The following is an 18,110-nucleotide window of genomic DNA, read 5'->3' on the forward strand; positions in this document are numbered from 1 at the left end:
TTTGTGTATATTTTAAGTTAATTATGTAACTTTTGAATTATTTTAATGCAAGTAAAGCCTTCTCGGAGTGTTCTTCAAAAGTTCTATACAGCTCTTCACTATCTTGAGGATAGTATTATTTGTTTGTAAAACTGATTTTGTAAAAAGAGATTCAACTTATAGATAACATAATCCCCAATTGAAATAATTAATCAGTGTAAGTACATCTTAGCAATTTCTCAGTTTACTTATTTGTTCCCGTCTCTTCTCAAACGCACATAGTTTGTATTTATAATCCAAAATTAAATGAAAAATGAAAAAGTTCACAAAAATTTTCCTACAGCCATCCCTCAAAAAAAAAATGCACCACATAGTGTAAATGAAATTGAAAAACAATTGATTCCCCCTCCTGTAGAGAGGAAACAGTTAAATCAGCTTTTGTTAGGAAAGTTTAGTGAACTGTATGGGAGGATGCAAGATTTAGTGTGCCTTGTAGTCTTTTAGATGGTGTGAGAGAGAATTGGCTTTCATAATGTTATTGAATTATACTTGTCTACCATCTGTCTCCTTTACCACCTATATCCTTCTCTAGTCTCACACCTTCCCCCCCCCATCTCTAATGTAACATGCAACTATGGATTACTTTTATTGATCATTGATCTAATTAGACAAAGGAATCAACTACTATTAATGCTTGACGGAATTAAAATAGAAACCTGAAAATATAGTAAGTCACTGTCTGATGTTTCTATAAATTTGTTTTAGGAATGTGAGCAATAATCAAATCTCTTCTGTAACAACTGGGACATTCTCTAACTTGATCCACCTTAAAGTTCTGTGAGTATATAGTTGTTTGCTTTGATTGCCCCCTATTCTAAAGCTCTAAAATATAAGTGGTATGCAACATTCTATGCCAGGGATAGAGACAATTTTAACAAATGCTCACCTATGATGATGTGAAGATTGAGGCCTTCCTGCAAAAAGTTTCACTAAATAGAACATGAGGAAGATACGCAGGACTTTAGACACAAAATACCATAGATAGAGAGATACTTTTAAATTGTCACCAAGTATCTTTGAATAGGTGAAAGGGAAGAAAACAACTGAAGTATTTCAAAAGTCTTTTAAAGGTGTCCAATTGGTGGAAATCAGAGTATTACATTCAGTCTTATCTACATTGGCACCTGTGTAGTATGCAAAGCAATGAACTGTAATCCACAGTTTTATATTTTGAAACTGAAGTGAATTAGAATACTTGGTAATCAAAATTTTTTAAAGAAATGTTCAAAAGCTTGATAATTTGAGCTCTTGGGTAGATTCGCTGAAAACTGTATGATGCATAGTTGTAGTCTTCAGTCTCTCATGCGTGCACTGCCTTCCCTTGTTTTGGAAATAAATAATATTATGTTGCAATTTCTTTCTTTTAGTGAGTTACATATGAATCACCTGGAAACCATTGCCGCTAAGGTCTTCTATGAAATACCAGAGTTGCTGCATCTGTGAGTGTTCATTCTCTGGGACAGAAAATTTTGAAATGAGGCTGAGACTACAAGCTTTCTTTTTCGTCTGGAAGACTCCCTTTTTTTAAAAAAATTATTTTAGCCTTCTGATTTTTCTCAATACTCCACTCCTTTGGCAAAGAACAATTATTTTTGCAACTTCACAGTTGTTTTTAGCAAGCCCATTTGTTGGTTTTCTTGTGCATCTATGACTTTTTTGCATTAAGCCGTGAAAACCTTTTTTTTTCTCTTGGGCACAATAATTCACTAGAGCGCACTCTTATGTGAGGTTTGTATCAGATCCTGATGTAAAAATATGGGAAATAAATCTTTGGGACCTACATTTTTAATCACCGTGGAGATCCTTACTGTGGATAGACCAGGTTTGGTTCTATTTCAACCAGTATGGACATCTCTGGTATATCCCTGAAATATTTGTGAGATCTGTTTGCAAGTTGCAAATTAGCTCGTGATAGGAAAACCCTTACAAGAGAAATAATGCTGTCTATGGTTTCTGTTGCATGTAATTCTTTGTAGTGATCTCAGGGGGAACAGACTGAAAACTATCACAGCTGAAGGCTACAGCAGTCCATTTGAGAGTCTTCCAAAACTGAAAGTGTTGTAAGTAAACTTAAACTGAAATTAAGATACAAAAGAAACAGTTACAGAAATGAAGCAGAAACTGATCACAAGTCGTAAATAGTTTGACTTAAATAGATCTGCTATCTGGATGACATATGTAGGACAGGAAAAATTGCACTTTGTCAAGGTTTGATAGAATCTACTGAGCAAGATAATTAAACAAGTGTTCTACTTCTGAATAGAACTGACACATTGGTTTCATGACAGCATTTTCAGAGAAAAAAAAGGCTTACTTTGTGGATAGTATTGTTTGAACGCGTCTGAAAATTACACATTTGATAATTCGTACATTTAGTCTGTCAGCACTTCGAGAATAAGTCTAAATTTTCTTGTTTGCTAAACGCTCTCAGCACCATGAAGGAAACTCTTTCAATGTTCTCCAAGATATCATTAAAAACAACTTTAAATTCACAACTGGTTTCTGTGCATCATTTTATTTCAGAATTCTGATGCAGCAGGAAAGTTCTTACCAAACTGAGCATGTTATGTTCAATGCCTTCAAGGACCTCCCCGCTCTGGAAGATTTGTAAGGGAAAAATAATAACTTAAACACCACTTCACACTTGCAATAAGATTACAAATTGTACATTTAGATGGTAGATACTGAAACTATTCACTACTTTAAATTACACTAAAAGTGAGCGAAAAAAAAACGGAAAACCAATATACTCTATTTCTGTGAAAAACTCGCATCCCACTGAGTGGAACTAAGGAAGTAACATTTTGACCAATATCCTCTCATTATTTGAATATTTCAGATGGTTGAACGACAACCTCTTGAGCAACTTTCCTCATCCAGCTTTGTCGCAGACGTCACAACCATTACCATCCCTTATATATTTGTAAGTATGTCTTTTCAATTCCCATCTATGTTTATTTTCTGTATTTACCAGAGCTTACATATGGCTTTTACATGAAAACCTTTTTCCATGTATGGCCCATAGAGACTGTTGTCGTGTGAATTGTAGTCAAAAAACCTTTGGGTATAGCTGACCTGAGATAGCTTGATTTATGTGCAGGATATAACCGTAAATTGCTCAGTCATGGCATATAAGGAGAACTCCGTTGTGGAGGAGATTCCTTTAATATTGTCGGTTAGGAGTTTTCCTCATCCGTATGGATATCTATATCCATCCTTACTTTAAAATCAAGTCCATATCTGAACTAGCTTCGTTTTTTTCAATTTCATTTCAACACAATGACCCTATCTGAACTGGAGCTGTAACTTTGAGCAGAATTTTGTGTTTATTCAAACATGTCCAAGGTTGTCTTTGTCCACCCCTCCATTCCTGTGTGAATTCATGATCTTGGTGTACTTTGTTTCTATAACAATGTCAACTTTCAAGTCCACATCATGTTCATGCCCATGTCCTTAACAATCTCCATTCTTGTTCCAAACAGATATTTATGGCCACATTCAAATTACTTTTTAAGTTTTGAGCTGACATTGATATTTTATTCGTTATAAGGCATCTGGAAAATAACAACATCAACTCATTGTCAAGTTTTGCCAGTACAGATTTTTCACCTTTTCTTCAAGACTTCCATGCGTACGTATTGTAGTTAAAAAATAATATAACATGGCTTATGTACAAATAGATGACGTACACCTCCAGTGATAAATCACAGATTGCGTCAAAATGTGATAAGAAAAGAAAATTAGCACACAAAACATAGCCTTGTTTGCCACCGATGTTCTTACCACATTTCGACGTCTTCTGTGATCGATTACAATACAAATCCTCGGCAACATAAAAACGATTTTTTTATCTGGTGAAAAATTATAACGCTGCTCATGGTGACGTCATTTATTCATCTGCCTCCAATAGCTCATAAGTTGGTAAGAGCCAATTAAAATGCGTTCACAAAGTAGCTTATCATAAATCATTTCTTCTCCCATAAGGATGCATAGCCTCATTGCTCTGCGGTTTTACTTGATGGCCGAACAAATTAAACAAATAAATAGGCCCAGAATATTTTGGGTATAATTAAGTGTTCCTTTTTTCATGAAATGATATTGTTAGTAGCGGGTGTTTATTCCTATGTTAAAACTTACAATTTGTTAAAAAATATCCCTCGGTGTGTTCTATATTCGTGACCATTAGCTGAAATTGTTAAATAGCAAGGGCTAACAAGCTTTTACCCCACTCTTGATAAAGACATATCACCCCATATGTTTACACTTTTCTTGTAGGAGTCAGAAGAGTGTCCACAAGGCATTTGAAAGACTTTCGACTCTGCAGAGATTGTAAGATTCCCAAGTGTATATTTTGATGAAGCTTTATTAATGATAATATGATATATTCTAGGTAGAATTCAATTTTTACACAACGCTTCATATATGCTTGAAGCCCTGTAAAACATGCATTTTGTTCTCTCCCCAGAGCTGGAAAGTTTGATAGCTTAAACATACACATTTTCAGACAGTAAAGATTATTATGTTCTTTTGTTCACAACCTGTTGGCCGAGCCATTTTAACTTTTTTTTTTTAACAAAAATTTGATGAATAAATAGAGGCGATTGCTTGTGAATTGAAAATCCACTTCTATTTTGAAGGCCTTTACCACTCTTTTTCAGAGGGCGTGATGAAGTTCTCGAATGAGGCAGTTTGGGTGTGTTACTGTACATTTTGCATCTGAAATCTTAATTTGAAATTCAATTAAACTTTTAACTCCTTTTGAAATTTTAGATATGTTCACGGGAATGAAATATCCAGCATTGAAGAAGAAGATCTTTGGTACCTCAGTAATGTTGAGCAGCTGTAAGTAGATGGGAATTGTTGTTGGGAATTGTATAAATTTGCCGTACAGTTTGATATTCTGTAGAAAAACCTTTAGTTTCTTTGTACAGAGACGAAATCTACTTTGGTGAATTTTTTATGTCTGTTTACAGCTACCTGTCAGGAAATCGGCTTTCTAATTCTACAGTACATGCTGAAGCATTCAGGAATCTAACCAGATTAACAAGACTGTAAGAAACCATTCTGTTGTTGTAAATCATGGTTTTTTTGTGGGTGTTTTGCAACTTCATTCTACCGCATGTGAGATTTTACTCCTGATTCAGGAAGTTGATAGTAGTTACAACCAAAGAAATTATTTGTATGAAACTAAAAATGGGACAAATTTGCAGTCAAGGTTGCCTTTGAAATCAATTTCAGCATTTAGGATGAATAACTTACGACGTGATGAAGCAAAGACGTGTTCATTCCTAACTTCCAAGAAATTCTCTTTAGATTCTGATATGAATGTTCCCAGATTAGGAACTTTTCTGGAAAAAAAAATGTTAACTGAGGATTAAAACATTTGAGTTTTGAAGTCGAAAGCTGTGTTGAGGACGTAAAAATATGGCAAAATGGAATTCATTTCTTTGATTGGTTAAAAGATTATAATCATTGTGGTGGAAAACGGAAATGGCCATCTCAAAGCTCATATTTCCTCTGTCATTATTCCAGGGATTTAGACAGCAACAGGTTCCATTATGTTCCAACTGCTGTTCAAGGGAAGAGTCATCTTCCAGTCATCAATGAACTGTACGTAGCCTAATTGATTGAACGAGTAATTTTCAATTTAGTTTCGAAAGCAACTCGCAAGTGCATTGGTTTTGTCTTTCCACATATATAGGTAGTCTAGAAAAGCCGTGTGATTCTCCCAGCCAAATAGATCTGTAACTAGAAGCAATCAATCACTTTTTTATTAAATGTGCATAGTAGCTCTCAAGGGCCCTTTGCGAAGTTACCTCAAACGCTCTAATTGGCTGCTGTGATGACTTTTGCTTTGGAAACACCCCACTGCAAAATGCTGGAAGGCATTTGTGACTTTTACCTGTATCAATCAAGATTTAGTTTTCATTATTTTTTCCTTTAAGTTTCAATCATAACGGGCCCTTGGTAAAAAGAGTCAGTGTTTAAAAGAAAAAGCGAGCACAAAAGCGAAAATAATAGCTGGTAAAAACATAATAAGAAAGGAAAAAAGACATTAACAATTTTAAAAAAAAATGTATTCTCTTCTGCAGTTGTCCACCTGCGAAGATCATTTCTTTGTTTATGTCATACAGTGCGTCATTCTCTTCTCCCACATGACAAGTGTGACATACAGTCATACTATTATGTTACAAGAAACCCATTCATGGTATTCTTGCATATTGGTTTTTAAAACTTACATAGCTGAAGCTTTTTTAGTCCAGGTGATAAACTACTTATTCATCTATTTTTACTCCGTTAGACGTTTGTACTCCAACTCTCTGACGTACATCCTGAAAGGAACTTTCACAGATCTTGATACATTACGTTCCCTGTAAGTCTAACGTATTTACTAATCCTTGATACACTCCTTAAATATATTGTTAAAGGAATAGGGACCATTCCTTTTGTTGCAGAGATTTATCTCATTTATTTCCCGTGCTACATGTAAATGAATAATAATAATAATAATAATAGTAATATTAACAGTTGAGATATAATAACAGTGTAACAGGACAAAATCATGTTCATCCTCAGTAGTTATGGTCCTTAAGCTCAACTGGGTTAGCGGCAGGTAACATTTAATCAATCGAATGAAATCTCATAAAAAACAAGTCAAATTTGATAAAAATCGCTCCCCAATTTTCCTCATGTGACCGAAAGTAATCCACCTTTGTTTCTTCAGATGTACTGTATGCCTTATTTGAGTTAACTGGAAAGACTGTCAATGAATCTTTTAAGTTGTTCGACTCGCATGTGTAAAACGCTTCACTTATTTACTCAGGTAGTTATTTCACAAATGAACCACAAGAAGCACCCCCAAAATGCGTTGATCTTTATCAGACGTGATCAAAATGTGATTTTTAATCTAAACCAAAGATAAGAAAACCAAATCAACCAAGTCAGCAGCAACGAAAAAGAATCGAACCTTCCTTCCTCCTGAAAGAACAGAATAAGTTAGAAGAAAAAAAATCAAATGAAAATCACTTATCAGAGCCAAACGAAACGTGTACCCCAGTAAAGTGTAAACGGTTTTCGTTGTTATTTGGTCTCTCCGGCAGTTATCTTTCGAGCAATGATATTGTTGCTGTGGAGAATGGTGCCTTTCCTTCTGGTATAACAACGATGTAAGTATGTATTGTACGTGAGTATGAACCGATTTTTTAATTAATGAAATTTGACTTGGTGACGTCTGTACGTTTTGCGAATCTAAATGGCAGCCATTTCAGAAAGGTGTCTCATTTTGCACAAAGAAGCCGTTAAAGGATCGTAAAGTCGATAAGCCAGCCACATTTTTTTTTTATTTTCGATACTCTTATTGACAATGGCTGATGCTTTTGATACATACTTATTGACAATTGATCTCAAACAATAAGGGCTCGATGGTTGCTTAACGTTTCACTTACTAGATAGTGGCGCATGTGCTTTTTACCCTTGGGTAGTGCACATCATGTGCCTGGAACTATCACGTTTCTCATAACCTCGTCACGAAAGCTTCAGCAGGCAGATACAATTCCTGGAAAAAATGTGATGAAGATGTTATTCTTTCAGTGTACTTTCTTTGCTTAGTATCGCCACTGTTCATATTTCATGACGCCCTCATTGTTTGGCTCTCATATTTTTATTCCCACAGTAACATGAGGTACAACAAATTCAACTTCAAACACGAGAACCAGTTTTCCAATCTATCACTTACTTCTCTGTAAGTAAACACAGTTTCAAGTCCTATACAATGTACTTAGATTAGTTTGTTCTTTCTTTTGTTCGTTCCATAAATACTTCTTCACTTAATTATTGTTGATCAATAGTCATTATCAAGAGCTCCCACGTAATTATCAGGGTTTACCAGGTCCTCATTCTACATTTTTCCAAAGTGCTGTACATTACTAACAATTCCTGTTGTACGTCTATGATCATGTGGGCCCGTAGGACTAAGTTTTAAGCCAAATTTTTTAGGTCTGTATGGTTTATGTAGATAGACAGGGATGTATGTGGCTCGCAATCACTGATGTGCTTTGATTATGTGGGTCTGCAAAACTGTTTTATGCCAAATTTTTTAGGTCTGTATGGTTTATGTAGATAGACAGGGATGTATGTGGCTCGCTATCACTGATGTGCTTTGATTTTGTGGGTCTGTAAAACTGTTTTATGCCAAATTTTTTAGGTCTGTATGGTTTATGTAGGTAGACAGGGATGTATGTGGCTCGTTATCACTGATGTGCTTTAATAACTTTATTGGTATGTTTTTCTTACAAAGCGAATGTATCAGTTGTACACTATTATTTATTTTTATTAATTCTGATAATTATTTTTGTATTCAAAAGGACTCTGTCGAATAACCTCATCACCTTCATACCAAATACTGCTTTCCATGGACTGACAGCGTTAACAACCTTGTAAGCTTGACATCAAATTGGTTGCGCTTGGATTCTCTTTTGCGCACAAGTTTTTCTTTTCACTGATTCACAGTGCAACTTCAAGACAGCTAATTTTCTGTATATGTTCTGTAGGGACTTGCAAAACAACCAGATTGGCAGGATTCTGAAAGTTATGTTAAAAGATTTAACTGCATTGACTAGCCTGTAAGTAAATTAAATTAAAACGGAGTGTATGATTGTCTTGATAGCGGTTGCGATTGTTGTTATCTACTCGAGTGGTAATTACTACTATTATTGCCATTGCTATTTCGATCAGCAAACTGTGGGTCGTTAGCAACAGTAATGTCGTACTTATCAACCCTTCAATTGATATTTTATGGTTGATGGAAGTTTTGCGCTCTTATAAGTCCGGCCTTACCAGTTCGCCCGCGTTACGAAGAGTTCGATCATGGACTATAACAAGTATGCAATCGCGTACTTGTTATAGAGTTTATCGTTTCTAAAGCAATCACGACAAATCACATGGACGAAGGGCAAACGCCCGAAACGTCAACTATAGAAATTCTTATTCGTGGGCAAATTACATTTATTTATCAACTCATTGAAAAAGAAAAATTTATTAACAGTTTGTAGTTATTTGATTATCTTTGCAGATTGACCCCTCGCTCCATTTCTTAGAGATAATTGTTAGGGTCTTTGGTTCTTTTGAATAAATTGTTGCTTTTTGTACTTTCAGAGATCTGTCACACAATGATATTGCCTTTATTGAGGACGGAACTCTAACCGTGATGCCGTTATTCAACTTTTTGTAAGCAGCGCACTCTTTTTTTTTTCTGCTCTAATATTAATCGGTGATTGGCTGATTTGCTCGATATACACTATGTTATCCAAGATTTAGTAACGACACATGGTTATTGCCAATCGTGATATTTTCGTACTGTATCTGACACAAAATGTTACCGAAATGAACCAAAAATGTGCATCATCTCAAGTTGAATGCCTAGTTACTTCGAAAGTCAAATAATTGAATTAAAACAAAGAAACAACTGACCTCAGCAAAAGAGCACGCTAGAGACAGAGGAATCACTTGCAAACAGTCCAGCAACAGTCATTGGTTTACTTTCAGTACATTGTTTATCCGTGAAAGCCCTATATAAAGTGCTTAACTTGCTCTTTGGTTTTCAGAGACCTTCAAAGTAATCAGTTAACCACACTTCCTGTTGGTGGAGATTTTCACGGTAAAGAGATGAACAGAATGTAAGTCACAGAAAGTGTACTGCTTGTAAGGAGTATCTAGTATTATTTTCCTGACTTATTTCTAACACCTGTTTAATGTTCTTCAATGGAACTCTCAAGATCATTTTTCTCTTGTCTGGGGTATACCCATTCTTTGTTTTTCTTGTGGTCTCTACATTTTTTGTCTTGAAAAGATTATAACAAGAGAAGGCAACGATTACTAAATGTGTGACTGATCGTCAGGATGAGAGAAGTCCTGAAAAGGTATATTATTGGTGACAGCGTTCGATTTTTTTTGTTTCCTGCGCGGAGTCAATCATTGGAGACAAGTGACTCTGGACAGCTGTCAATGCCACCGTCATCAATTCATTTCGAGACTTCTTCCACCTGAACGGCGAGAATTTTCAATCAGCTGTTAATTCTGAGCTCAAATCATTAACTGCATGGCAACAAAAACTTAATCCATCTCTTTTTAGAGACATCAGAAATAATAGAATCACTTCTATTGGAAATGGTACGTTTGTTGGGATCACATGTTCTGGAACTTGTAGTGAGACCTCACGGAATAGGGTTTGGTAAGTAATGTTCGATAACAATTCAGTGAGGATGATGGGGAGAAATATAGAGGGAGTTTCATTTATGAATTTTCCCTTCGAAATTCATCCGAGGACTTCCTGGTTTGCCCTATTGATCAAGTAGGTCTCCAACCTCGAGCCTTACAGTGGATCACCATTCAGGGCCTTTAAGTGACCAAGAAGAATGTGCCGCATTTGTAATAACATCTGAAAATGGTCAATCATTCTTTGCTTGTTAGATATGGACCATAAACCATAAACCATAAGCTCACTGAACAGTATTTAAACAACTGTAGTCATTTGGGAATGTTAAAAGAACTCACACAGTTCGGTTGTGTTTTGTGGGAAATTCCAGATTGACATATCGTCGCCGAATTTCAACCTGCTTTCAAAAATAGTGCTAAAAAACCAAACGCATAGCAAATGGTTGGTCACCTTTTTGTTCTCTCGTATGGTGCTTCATTATTTTTTGGACAGATCTTTTTGTTTTTCGCCATGGCCATATAATGCACTAAGTTTGGTTTCATGTTGCCTTTTTCTTATAGGAATTTTGAAGGTAACAGAATTTCTTCCATCGAATCTGGAGCGTTCCAAAATGTGCAAGGACCTGGTTGCACGTTGTATGTACTAATGTCTTATCTTAAATTGATTATCAAAGTAGAAGCCCTGTGATCGTTTCAAACAGTTGCACTCTGCTATTTAAGCGATATTGTTCACAATTGACACAGCCTCTCTTTTAAAGAGAGTTTTGATAGTACGTCAAGTTTGACCCAACTGAAAACTCTTCGGTTCCAATTTTACAGAGTACATCAGATAACTTGATTGATTGAAGGAGTGACGAGGAAGTTATCGATACGGAATGTTCTGCCAGTGTCATTCCTTTTGAAGTTAACCTCAAAGTACGTGAAAAAGCAGTACTGAGAACCTTTTTTCTTCCTTTCAGGCGTTTCACAGGGAATGTGTTGAAAATAATTGGTTCCCGTGCTTTTGATAATGTGGCGATGTGCTACATGTAAGTCCATCTGCTAAGATATTCTGACATGTTTACTTACAAATTTAGTACGACCATAGATGCGTACGTGATAATGCTTTTTCAGTCGAGCCTAAAGGGCACGTAGTGTGTATATGGGTGGTCTAAATCAAGGGATACTAAAGTAACTCGTTGGTTCTTTAATGAAAAAATTGTTAAAATCTCTTTCGGATTAAACATGCTTTGGACGTGCTCCGGATACTACTTTTTCTGCAACTTGATATTTCCTTTTAAGAAAAGATTCCCATCTATAGCTTTTACTGTCGTTTTGAGATGCAATGGGGGTAAAATTGAAAAAAAGCAAAAAGCCCTTTATGTCTGTTATCAAAGTGACCTGCAATAGGTATCGGACCGATAATGGATGTGCTAACTTCAAGATGATGCAGTTTCCGCGTACGTGCACCGCAAGGGCCCCTTTTTTATACTGTGCCGCTATTAGGACTTCCGTTCAGGCTTTGGAAAGGCCAGTCACTCTCACAGTCGTACTTGGGGCTATTTTCATCGGGAGGATCGCACCATGGGATCAGCTGCTACTCTGAATTCAAAATGTTCACTAATGTTTATCTGACTAAAATATCCTGAAGACTACATAAGAAGTTAATTTCGCGTTTATTTATATTCATTATTTAAATGTATTAATACATTTAGCGAGCTGTATGGCGCCGAGCTCACGACAATATCCACCGAGGCGTTTTATAAAGTGACAATAACTTGGGATTTGTAAGTAGAATGTTGTTCTTACATTGTCTAGACAGAGTAGGGCAGGCGTCATATTTCATGGTACAAGCGACAGATATCGCTTAAGATGCACAAAACATTTTACAAACCAACGGTGAATATTTGCTCCTGTTACCAAGTGTTGTACTCTTTTTATGGGTGGGAACAGGGCACGGTTTGCTTGAGTCCTTTTTACAATTAGAGATGTTGTCTCGTGATAGACCTAATCTTGTGTTTCTCCTCTCCAGAGAGATGTATGACAGTAAGATCACTGCTTTTAAGGAAAACCCCTTTGAATCTCTCACAGTGACCAATGGAGCACTGTAAGTGCATACAAACTACTCTCACTAGTATGATTTTGCCATTGCTATTTCGAAGCCTATTCCGACCGGTACAAGAACATAAATATTCAGACCACTAACCACTGTTACTACTAGCTACACCTGTTTTCCATGAAACAGACGATCAGCGAATATTTAAAATTGGGAAATTGAACTCCATATCCTTACTTTCCATTATCGTCATCATTATCACTAATCTTATATGCAGTTGGGCTAGTCGGCTTTAAAGCGTGTCATTTTGAATGCAACGTAACTTCTCCACCCCATCCCCCCCAAAAAAACAATGATAATAATAGTCATAATAATAAAAACATTGGTAATGATAATAATAATAATAATAATAATAATAATGGTAACGATAGTAATAATAATACTAATTAGAGACTCCAGGGTTTTGCCTTTGGGGAGAAGGAGATTATCTTCTAATGAATTGGATGGATATTTGGATGCGTGACACTGGTTCGTATTGCTAGGTTGTGAGAATTTCCAGCTTTTGAGCTTAAAAAATCATACTTTAAAGAATTATAGAGTTATAAAGAATGGGTGGTCACACTAGGGCCTTTAAACTCGACACATTTTTTTACCTGTTTTGCTTTGTTTTGTTTTGTTTCGTTTTTTTCCACTTCCTATCCCAGAGAACTTCAGGACAATCTGATCGAAGCTGTAACAGGAAAGTTGTTCGGCGATTCCGGATCATCTGTAGACACGCTGTAAATATAATTTTGTCAAACTTTCAATCGCTGAATATGATATGGTGTTAAGCAAATGAGAGATGTAATGTATTTGTTTATCTCTGATTTTATACCCCTCTATGTGTATATTATTTAGCAAAGAAGCAAAAGAAAAAAAATGTATTGCAACAAACAAAAAAGAAACAAGAAACTGTCACGAGTCAGGCTTATTTTTAAGTGTAGGCCTTAATGAAAGGGAAAATTTACCCCAGATGTTTAGCTTTTTTGGCATTCCTTTGCAATTGCTGTGTTTGTTGTAATATGTCTAAAGAAACGTCCTTTTTCTAACCATTTGAACTGAGAATGGGACGCTAGAGAAAAAGTTGCATAATGTACTATGGACGAAATTAAAATTTTATCGAGCACACTTGAATATGAGATTGTTAGTTGAAAAGGTTTAGTGGCGTGTTACTGCCATCACTAGCACAATATAGTATGTGTGTTTTAATGTTGGTATTGTTGTGTATGTCTGCCCAAGGGATCTTTCCAATAACCAGATACAATCTTTGCACGAAGATGCTTTGAAAGGAGTATCAATCGACGCAATGTAAGTCCAATTTTTTTTTCGTGAGCATGCAAATGAATCGAGAATTAAATTCAGGTTCAAAACGTTTTCAAAGATTTCATATTTATAAAAGAGGAGTCTATTCGTTACTCCAGATACATTTTTTTTCGTGAGCATGCGAATTCAATTGAGAAAAAAGTTCAGGACAAAACCTTTTTTACAGATTTTACATTTGTTAAGAAGGAATTTACTTGCTACTCCAGAGAAATATAATTGAAACCTATTTATAACTTTGATAGTGTTGTAGTTAAAACGATTTGGAAAACACCCGTTGACGTATGGAGTGTCTGCGCTGTTCAATATTTTTTTCTTATTTTTCAGCAAATTGATGAACAACAAACTGGTTACATTTCCTTCGCGAACTTTGAGGAATCAGAATCCATCTGAACTGTGAGTCTAAATTTAAAGTTAATTTTATCCTTAAATTATCTGATATTGGAGAATGTTTGCTTATAATGATAAATTATTTGATGGTAACTTCAAAATAACTGGGGGAGACTTTGCACTCAATAATTATATATTTTGGAAAATCGTTGGAGGAGTTTTTTCAACGTGAAATGTCCATGCAGCCTTTTTTTAATCAATTTTAATCGGAGAGTGGTTTTGGCATTGATTCCTTGGTAACCGTGGTAACATGTTCGTGCTCATTTTGTTGCCAGTGATATGACTAACAATAATATTCCGACCATATTACCCGGAGAGCTGGATAAATTCACTAATCTTCGGAAGCTGTAAGTATTTCTTCGTAATTACGATTATTTTTATTGACATAAGCTTATGAACCTAGGGCATAAGCTTCTGCTATTAGATATTACATTTTACACTGAGAATAAGTGGATTTTTAGTAATTGAAGTGATCGATTTAGCCTTATTTTTATGACTCGTTACTCATCATTTAAATTGTCACGGCAACAGTTGTTCATCCAAACATTGAGCTTCCAATTATTGGTTGATTTTTATACCTCATCCATCTTGAAATGAGGGTAATGTATAATCATGGTGCCGTGCTTACGATTCTTGCCATCAGAAAATAGACAACATGTTAGGTTTGTTTTTTTTTTCTCCTTAAAAAATATCGTCCAAAAATCTAGTCAATTATTTCATAGTTTTAAACCTATTGATCACTTTTCCTGTAACGCAAGTTTTGTAAGTAATGTCAGTATTGTATGTAATTGTAAGTAGTGTAAATAGTGTAAGTAATTGTAAGTAGAGTAAGCTTTGTTAGTAGAGTAAAGACTGTAAATTATGTGTTTTCTTTTCCAAGTAATGTTAGTACTGTATGTAATCGTAAGTAATATAAGTAGTCCTGTTGTATGTAGAGTGAGTATTGTAAGTATTGTAAGTTTCTGTAAGCTGTATTGTGAGTATTGTAACTAATATTAATACTGTTCAATAAATAAATATTAAGAATAATATTTGTTATTTTTGCAGCTGTCTTTTCAGTTTAGTCTCAACAGAGTCTCGTGAATTCTTTTTTTTTTTAAGTGTAAAGCAAGATAAATCTGAGACTTTTTTAACCGACGTGTAAAGTCACTGACGATTCATTTTTTCCGTAGCATACTTGAACACAACAACATAACAGAGTTGGGCGCCAATTTGTTTCAATATCAGACGAATTTAGAAGAACTGTAAGTATTGTAGATGCCATGACAAGGTTGGAATCCTGCGTTTTTGGCTCTCTTCAACGAGTAATGGGAAAAAAGTCATTAAAACGCAAAGCGATCTCAGGTCAGAAGAAATAGTTACACTCCGCAACTATTTCATAAGTTCGGTGTAGACTCACGCTCCTAGCCATAATTTACCTGAGACACTTTTTCACAGCAACTTTTGTGATGTTCATTCGCCCCTCTTTCCCTGCAGTGTTGTTAATCGTTTACGTCATCTTGCAAACCAACACTGAGAGGGTTTCGGGGAGGGGGGTGCTTTATGTGTCGTAACAAATGTGCGTCTGGGAACTGAATAATTTCAATTAAGTAGAAGGCATAACGATTTGTCTTTTACAGCGCGGATGGAGAACTCAATATTTTTTTCAAATCAAATGTTAAACCTTGTACCCTCCTGCATAACATTTTAAGAAAATTGACTCCCATGAATCTTGTTGTCGTACAGAAACCTGATGAACAATGCCATTGGTGTGATTCAAAGTGGTGCTTTTAATAACTTGGGAAGCATCCAAAAGATGTAAGTATTTATCAAGAGCAAATGCGGGAATAATTAAGTGACTTTAATGCTCATTCATGCGATGTCTTGCTTGCTTTTGGTTACGTTTTATAGTGACGCATCAGTAATGACCGAGATAAAATTGTTGATCTTAATTTTTTTAAAATACTAGAAGTGATTAACTTATACTGTCACTCAATTTCGTTACATAATCCGAAAGAAGACAAATTTATCGATTAAAGAGTTGTTTTTTGGTTGAAGGACATTGTATGACTGTTAGAACGGAGATTTCCTTAGTTTAACCAGATAGTGAGAGCGTTGACCAAGCCAATAAACAAGGGAAGCTACACCCACACTAGAAGACAATCGCTCATTTACTCTAAAATGTGCATAGTAGTGGATAATCCGAGCATCTGTGTCTTTTTTTTGACCCTGCAAGTCATTTTGTCATGAGGGCAATTTCCAGAAGTTAGGAGTTTCGTCTTTGCCTTTAAGTGGATTACCAATTTCAGGATGGTAATGACTGTCGAATAGTTTATTTTTGATTTGACCTCACACAAGAAATCAAAAGTCTCCATAAGTTATATGCACTGTGCTTTTCCCTTTTTTTTTTATAGATATTTGCAGGAAAATAAAGTTGTCTTTTTGCCCACTTTTCCAACACTGAACACTCTTGGTACTCTGTAAGTATCATACAGTTGAGCTATATCTCCTGAGCAGTAGTGGTGGTGTTGCAGTTTATGTGAAGGAAAACTAAATCTGTTACTAGGATCTGGAAATTCCCACTAACATTTCTCTGGTGAATTTTTTTCTCCACCAAACAGTGGTAGAAGTTATATGTTAGTTTTTGTGATTCATAGTAAAAGTTTTTACTTCGACTGATTTTTCGTCAATTTCCTTATTTTTAGCAACCTAATGAATAACTTGATAGAGAATGTTGGTCAAGATTGTTTTGGAGGACTCCCAAATCTAGGCACTTTGTAAGTAGCCATTTAAGATACAACTGAGAACCGTGACAATGATGTACTGACAAGCATATGCAGCTTTAAAACTGCTGAAAATTGCAAGGTAATGGAAATATAAAAAGGCCTATGTAAACGAAAAAAGGGAGAGTCCCGGAAAGCGATTGAAAACATTTTCCAAGAAATCCAATTTCTTCGTTTTTTTAAATGCCCAAATTTTGCGTGGATTTCTATTTGTGAACATGGCTCACCACTTCCACTGAAATGTATGAATGTACGTATTGTTTGCGTACACTTTCTTTCGTTTTGCAGAAATCTAAATGGCAACAATTTCGCTTGCGACTGCAATGTCTATAACTCCATTGTCGCTGTCATAACAGCTCTAACTGCGAGTAGGGCTGCGACTTGTGCTACTCCATCTCGTGTCGCTGGGGTAGAATTTTATCCTGGAGGATCTTATGAAAAACAACCTGTTCAGGATTTCACATGCTGTACGTATTTTATTAAATTCCTTGATTCCCTTTACCCAAGAATTCTGTCCATTGGCTATACGCTTGAACAGTCGTAATTATGTTTCTAAATACACAATCGGAAGCGTGGCTCCTTTAACGATTATCTCTTCGTTCTCTAGCACCAGTGAATATTTCTGCAACAGCCCCGGGAGATTTCCAGCTGAGAGTGGACTGGTCACGACCCTCCTCCCTTTATCCGCCAGTCATAGTGGATGCAAACACTACTTATGTGGATACGTGGAATATTACGACTGTAAGTGTCCTCTTTTTTACTTAGATTGTAGATACAACTAGCTGAAGTCGTATTTTTAGAGAGAATGGATGAGGAGCTTCACAACTACACACAATTCAAGATGTATTCTTTTCGTACAGTAAAGGGGGACTTCGTCCTGATCACAAAGCACCGAAAAGGCTTTCCTCTTGAAATGGAAATTCTATCAGTTTTGATATTGAATGAGCTTAGCTTGCTGATGACCGTTAGTCAAAGAAAAGAAATCAAGACCCACAATTGGCTACAATGAAGCATCAATATTTCGGGAAAATTCCGCCAAGGATCAGCACACAATTCCTTTCTGGCTTCGCAGTCCTTTCTTCCTTTCCCGCTTTATATCTGTTAACATGGGAAATTTTTGGCCACTGTTATTCACCCTTATGTTTGATATGTATTTATTTAAAGAAATATAAGGTTTACAAAACTTCATGTCCTGCAAATAGCTACAATGCTAATCTACCTTATCACGATCATGAACAAGGCGGTGGCTTAGTACATAACACTCTGTCCTTCAAATCGAGAGGTCTGGGTGTGAGTCCTGGCCGGGTCATTGT

At 35.8% G+C, this 18,110-nt stretch overlaps 1 protein-coding gene across 1 annotated transcript in view; it reads left to right on the top strand.

The window, feature by feature from the left end:
• LOC131786792 (uncharacterized) overlaps window positions 1-18,110 on the top strand; it is a 49,144-nt gene that overhangs the window by 6,203 nt on the left and 24,831 nt on the right. The window contains exons 9-40 of the mRNA XM_066164688.1: window positions 745-816; window positions 1,407-1,478; window positions 2,016-2,099; window positions 2,563-2,646; window positions 2,879-2,962; window positions 3,590-3,670; window positions 4,315-4,368; window positions 4,810-4,881; window positions 5,013-5,090; window positions 5,572-5,649; window positions 6,341-6,412; window positions 7,140-7,205; window positions 7,712-7,780; window positions 8,403-8,474; window positions 8,589-8,660; window positions 9,193-9,264; window positions 9,642-9,713; window positions 10,169-10,267; window positions 10,813-10,887; window positions 11,211-11,279; window positions 11,946-12,017; window positions 12,263-12,337; window positions 12,991-13,065; window positions 13,565-13,633; window positions 13,973-14,041; window positions 14,311-14,382; window positions 15,208-15,279; window positions 15,761-15,832; window positions 16,429-16,494; window positions 16,720-16,791; window positions 17,086-17,264; window positions 17,405-17,538. Of these exons, the coding sequence (XP_066020785.1) occupies window positions 745-816; window positions 1,407-1,478; window positions 2,016-2,099; window positions 2,563-2,646; window positions 2,879-2,962; window positions 3,590-3,670; window positions 4,315-4,368; window positions 4,810-4,881; window positions 5,013-5,090; window positions 5,572-5,649; window positions 6,341-6,412; window positions 7,140-7,205; window positions 7,712-7,780; window positions 8,403-8,474; window positions 8,589-8,660; window positions 9,193-9,264; window positions 9,642-9,713; window positions 10,169-10,267; window positions 10,813-10,887; window positions 11,211-11,279; window positions 11,946-12,017; window positions 12,263-12,337; window positions 12,991-13,065; window positions 13,565-13,633; window positions 13,973-14,041; window positions 14,311-14,382; window positions 15,208-15,279; window positions 15,761-15,832; window positions 16,429-16,494; window positions 16,720-16,791; window positions 17,086-17,264; window positions 17,405-17,538 (2,524 nt within the window). The remainder of the gene's footprint in view (window positions 1-744; window positions 817-1,406; window positions 1,479-2,015; window positions 2,100-2,562; window positions 2,647-2,878; window positions 2,963-3,589; window positions 3,671-4,314; window positions 4,369-4,809; window positions 4,882-5,012; window positions 5,091-5,571; window positions 5,650-6,340; window positions 6,413-7,139; window positions 7,206-7,711; window positions 7,781-8,402; window positions 8,475-8,588; window positions 8,661-9,192; window positions 9,265-9,641; window positions 9,714-10,168; window positions 10,268-10,812; window positions 10,888-11,210; window positions 11,280-11,945; window positions 12,018-12,262; window positions 12,338-12,990; window positions 13,066-13,564; window positions 13,634-13,972; window positions 14,042-14,310; window positions 14,383-15,207; window positions 15,280-15,760; window positions 15,833-16,428; window positions 16,495-16,719; window positions 16,792-17,085; window positions 17,265-17,404; window positions 17,539-18,110) is intronic.

This window comes from Pocillopora verrucosa, chromosome 3 (assembly GCF_036669915.1).
Source record: "Pocillopora verrucosa isolate sample1 chromosome 3, ASM3666991v2, whole genome shotgun sequence".
Lineage (NCBI taxonomy): Eukaryota > Metazoa > Cnidaria > Anthozoa > Scleractinia > Pocilloporidae > Pocillopora > Pocillopora verrucosa.